The sequence below is a fragment of the Octopus bimaculoides genome, chromosome 8, assembly GCF_001194135.2.
Source record: "Octopus bimaculoides isolate UCB-OBI-ISO-001 chromosome 8, ASM119413v2, whole genome shotgun sequence".
In the NCBI taxonomy this organism is placed as follows: domain Eukaryota; kingdom Metazoa; phylum Mollusca; class Cephalopoda; order Octopoda; family Octopodidae; genus Octopus; species Octopus bimaculoides.
The window spans coordinates 90,716,388-90,722,179 of NC_068988.1; the positions used below are offsets into that span (position 1 = coordinate 90,716,388).

A 5,792-nucleotide genomic window follows, 5' to 3' on the forward strand; every position below is an offset into this window, starting at 1 on the left:
CATAAAATACACCATTTTGAGCGTGGCCGTTGCCAGTACCGCCTGACTGGCCTTCGTGCGGGTGACACGTAAAAGCACCCACTACACTCTCTGAGTGGTTGGCGTTAGTAAGGGCATCCAGCTGTAGAAACTCTGCCAAATCAGATTAGAGCCTGGTGTAGCTATCTGGTTGACCAGTCCTCAGTCAAATCGTCCAACCCATGCTAGCATGGAAAGCGGACATTAAACGATGATGATGATATATATATACATATGTGTGTGTGTGATATATAAATATGTATATATAATTGAAGAAAACTGAGTCGGGAAAAGGGAGTATGGTTGGACATTTGTTTAATGCCCAAATTGGAAGTATACTTTCAATACTACTGGGTAATTCTGAAGGTGGACAAGCTCTATACTGTACTCTAATACGTTCCTAACTGAATATAACACAACTATATATATATATATATATATATATATATATATACTATATATATATACACATGTATGTGTGTGTGTATGTATGTAAATGTGTGTATTTGTATGTATATATACACACCTACACACACACACACACACACACACACACACACAGAAATACTATTTATTAAAGCCCAAAAAATCTTGAAACTGTTGCTCAGAATTTCACATGACCATTCCTCAGACAGTTGTCATGATACTGAATAATAAATTATGTGTGTATGTACAATATAATGATATAATAAAATTAGAGTTCAGTGAATAATCTGGTCGACCTGATTTGGTAAATTGATTTTGAAAAGATATAGCAATCTTAGGTAGCCTGCCAACAGGGTTAAGTTTAGTAGGGGAATAAAAATATGAACAATAATTAAATTGATAAAACATTATGTAAAAGCTAGGAAAATAAAAATAAAATAGACTCTGTCTAGATATGGGAATTGCATATATTTATAAGGAATATAACAGAAGTGCAAAGGGAGATGTTTTTTTTTATATAAATTGAAAATTAGAATTAAAATAAAAAAGGTGTAGATGAGATGAAAAGTAAACCAAGAGACAAAAATATGACTTGTTTCTCTACCAAATCCACTCACAAGTCTTTGGTGGGCTTAGGCCTACAGTAGAAGACACTTGCCCCAAGTGCTGTGCTGTGGAACTGAACCCAAAATCACATGGTTAAGAAGCAAACAACCACATTGTATGTGTATATATATATATATATATATATATATATATATATATATATATATATATATATATATATATATATATATATAGATAGATAGATAGATAGATAGATTCTTAATTAAAAATTAGGTAAAAATAAATCTATAAAAAACAAATTAACATAAGCTTTATAGAAAATATGTAAAGAATCTTTGTAAGTGCTTTCAGATGTTTTTTTTTTTTTTTGAAAGCGTCAACAAACAATTTCAATAAAATTGGCAAGACAGAATAAAATTGTGATTCACTACAATTTCATCTGGCAAATTGTCAAAATTGCAATAAAGCCAACTTCTCAAAATATTGTTTACATGCCCTCAAACTCACTGAAATGCTCTCGCTATACTTCTCCTAATTTTGGCCAAACACTATCGATCATCAGCTGTTTAAAAAAAAAAAAAATAGACACACACCATCCAAACCCTACTATCAAGCATCCCATTATCTAGAGCAGAGGTTTTCAAACTTTTTGACTTGCGGACCCCTTTATATTTCAGGCTTTACCTTATAAACGCTTATGAAATTTATACATAAATATTTCAGGCTTTACCTTATAACCGCTTATGAAATTTATACATAAATATTTGCTTAAAATAACATATATTTTTACATTTATTTAACAGTATTTAACAAATAGGTTTATTGTCAATTAAAAGATTTCGATTAAAAAACATATATAAAATCAAATTGCCCATAAAAAGTATTTGCTGTCCACGGACCCCCTATCTTGGCCTTGCGGACCACAGTTTGAAAACCCCTGATCTAGAGAATAAATTCCTATATAAAGACAAAACATCATATATTCAGCTAAAGTACCAACAACAAATTCCTTTGGAAATTACTGCCTTAAATTGATGATGATGATAACAGTTTTTCATATATGAAGATCATGAAATGACAACAAGACCTTAAGGCTGTGTAAACCAATTCTTGAATGACAGGCTCTGGCACACATAGGGCAAATATGTGGGCTTCAGTCGGATGGGGAATGTGATGATGACTCTTGCCTTCTTTGGTGCATCTAATCCACTGCAGTTGCTCTGGTCTTCTCAAAATTGCTTGCAACAGTCTGGATGCAATCTTACCACACTTCCCTAGGTAAGCGGGTATTTCACATCACCAACTACAAAGTCCTCCAGCAAAGCAATGCCCTAAGCATTGAGACCATGCTTCTGCTCAGGCAGCTGAGATGGGTGGGCCATGTCTCACACATAGCCAAATCCAGAAGGTCATATTCTATAGCAAGCTCAGCCAAAACAAAAAAAAAGACATTAGACTAATCTCTGACAAATTCAAATTGCATTATGTCCAACACCTGCCCTCATTAAGCAAACCACATATGGACCCAAAAAAATCTTCCAAAATCTCCTCATTCTATTTATATGGAACATTATTGACAGTGTAAGATCATGCACACCACCTCCAAATTGTGTGTCCTCTGATATCTTAAAAGAGAACTTATCCTCTTCATTACTCACAGCATCCTAAATCTTAAAACTGAGCTAATTTCTTTGTGCAGACACTAGGGAAAATTCCCTTCTCGAAGCTTAACTCTACAGCCCATTAGTTTAAGACTCCAACAAAGACATAACACAACCAATTAGGTTTATTCATATCACCGTTGTTTAAACAATGTAAACAATATAGGCGTAGGAGTGGCTGTGTGGTAAGTAGCTTGCTTACCTACCACATGGTCCCGGGTTCAGTCCCACTGCGTAGCATCTTGGGCAAGTGTCTTCTACTATAGCCTCGGGCTGACCAAAGCGTTGTGAGTGGATTTGGTAGACGGAAACTGAAAGAAGCCCGTCGTATATATGTATATATATATATATGTATGTGTTTGTGTGTCTGTGTTTGTCCCCCCAACATCGCTTGACAACTGATGCTGGTGTGTTTATGTCCCCGTAACTTAGCGGTTCGGCAATAGAGACCGATAGAATAAGTACTAGGCTTCTAAAGAATAAGTCCTGGGGTCGATTTGCTCGACCAAAGGCGGTGCTCCAGCATGACTACAGTCAAAAGACTGAAACAAGTAAAAGAGTAAAAGAGTAACTACAAAATCATAACAATGTATGTAAACATTTTTATGTATATTTATATGTATGTGCATGTAATTCAAAGGGTCAGCCTTGTCACACTGTGTCACGCTGAATATCCTCGATAACTACGTTAAGGGTACACGTGTCTGTCGTAAGCGACGGAGTGCCAACAACAACAACAGCATGGAGGTATGTGGAAAGCTGTGAGTGTGTATTTATTTATGTGTGTGCCTGTCCTCACATTTGTGTTTGTTTTTGTGCTTCTATGTACCTATCTATGTATTTATATGATTGTGCATCTTCATATGCATATATTTTGTAGCTATATTTATATATGTACATGCATGTGTGTGCATTTATATGTGTATCAGCAGCAGCATCATTATTTAACCTTCCCTCTCCCATGCTGGCATGGGTTGGACAGTTCAACAGGAACAGACAAGGCAAAGAGCTGCACCAAGTTCCGTTGCCTGCTTTGGCGTGGTTTCTACATCTGTATGCCCTTCTTAACACAAACACACATATATATATTCTGTATTTATACCCATGTTTATATTTATGGAATGTATTTGTATGTAGATGTATTTGTTTCTGGCACCAAGGACACATTGTACTTCAAACATCATTATCTAAGGTGTCCTTCCCTTTCTTAGATAGTAAGAATACATGGTTTTGAGGGAGAGTTGGTTGATATTTCTAGCACATCAAACAAATCTTGTTAGAGGCTTCTTTGCTGGGGCATCTGTGATATCTGTTGTTTTTGATAATTATGATGATGGCAGTGGTGGTGGTGGTGACAATAATTCTCTTTTTAATATCCTACTTTTTAACCTATTTCATAGAAACTGCTCTCACTGTAATCTGCTTTAAATTCAGCAGATTAGGGAGTTAATCTGGTGTTAATCCCTTTAACTAATCTTCTCTTTTTTTCTCCTTCTTTCTCTATATCTCTCTCTTTGCAGAGTCATCTCCAGTGTTCATGCAGTAATTATGGGATCTCTATGTCTATACACAATAAATTATGATCCAGAAGTCAGAGACGACCCGATATGGTATGTCCAACACCCGACACTTTCTTCGGACTTTTGTTATTAAGGGAAGGGGTATGTTATTTTTATTGTTGTTGTTAGGGTAGTTGTTAGAGCATGATGTAAGGGTTTATGGGATTTGTTGTTAGAATAGGTTGTGGGGAATAGGGAATTTTGTTAGGTCTGGTTGTTGTGCTTATTGTTGGACAGGGGTTTGTTGCTAGAGTTAATTGTTGGGGTTAGGCTTTTTGTTGTTAGGCTAATTAATGGGGTTAGGGGTTTTATTTTTAAACTGAGTTAGAGTTTTGATGTTAGGCCAGCTGTTGAAGTTAGGGGTTTTGTTGTTAGGGTAGTTATTGGGGTGACAGGTTGTGCTGTCAAACTAGCTGAGTTAGAAGTTAATTGTTGGGGTTCGTAGTTTTGATGTTAAGATTATTAGGCTATTTGTTGGGGTTGTGTTTTGATGTTAAGCTCCTTATTGGGTTTGAGGTTTTGGTGTCAGGCCAGCTGTTGGAGTTAAGGGTCTTGTTGTTGGGTTTGGAATTTTGTTGTCAGGTTAGTTATTGGGGTCATGTTGAGTTACAGGTTTTGATGTTTGGTCAGCTGATGTAGTTAGGGTGGTTTATTTATTTTTCTCAGAGTTGGTCATTAGTTTAGTTGTTAAGTTGGTTGTTGGGGTTAGCAAGTTTGATTTTAGGGTTCTTTGGCTAGTTGTTGAGGTTATGCATTTTGTTGTTCAGCTAGTTGTTAGATTAGTAGATTTGTTTTTACCGTTGGATTTTAGGCTAGTTCTTAGACTTAAGACATTTTTCCTGTGAGTGTGAATTTTTAGACATAGTTGTTTCAAATTAGGGATTTTTGTAGTTAGGATTAATTGTTAGTTGTTGAAGTTTGGAGTTTGGGGATTTTATTGTCATGGCTTGCTGATAGACAAGTTGTTGGAGTTAGGAGGTTGGGGATTTTGTTATTAGGGGTTGTTCAGTGTAGTCTGTGAAAGTCGTTAGGGGTTGTTGGATTTTTGTCAGTTGCTGTTAGGGGTTTCAACAGAATTGTTGAGGTAGTTGTTTTCTTTCTATATTGTCACTGAAAAGCTTTTGTTTCTATTGCATTTTGATATGTGTTTTCGTAGTAAAAGTGTGTGGCTGTGTCAGGTGTAAGGGAAGAGTAGAGAATCAAGAGGAATGTATATAGAGATTGTGGGGAGAGTAACGAGTGTGCATGTGTGTGTATTTATGCATATATGTGTGTATGTATGTATGTGTGTGTGTATATATACATATATATATATATTATTATTATTATTATTATTATTATTATTATTAAACCGTTCTTTCGAGATATATGGGCTGTATCAGAGAATTACTTGGAATGAGTCTGAGATGACTGATAATGGAAGAGGTAAACTCAGAAACAAAGTTTAGGTCAATCAGCAAATTCCCAAACGGAAAACACATAGACATGAAATCTTTTAAATATTTTTTAAAAATACATATACATTAATACATATTAATACAGATTAATACAAATCTATATA

At 35.4% G+C, this 5,792-nt stretch overlaps 1 protein-coding gene across 1 annotated transcript in view; it reads left to right on the top strand.

Moving 5' to 3' along the window:
* LOC106878548 (TLC domain-containing protein 4-B) overlaps window positions 1-5,792 on the top strand; it is an 87,641-nt gene that overhangs the window by 48,302 nt on the left and 33,547 nt on the right. Inside the window, exon 4 of the mRNA XM_014927793.2 lies at window positions 4,193-4,282. Within this exon, the coding sequence (XP_014783279.1) occupies window positions 4,193-4,282 (90 nt within the window). The remainder of the gene's footprint in view (window positions 1-4,192; window positions 4,283-5,792) is intronic.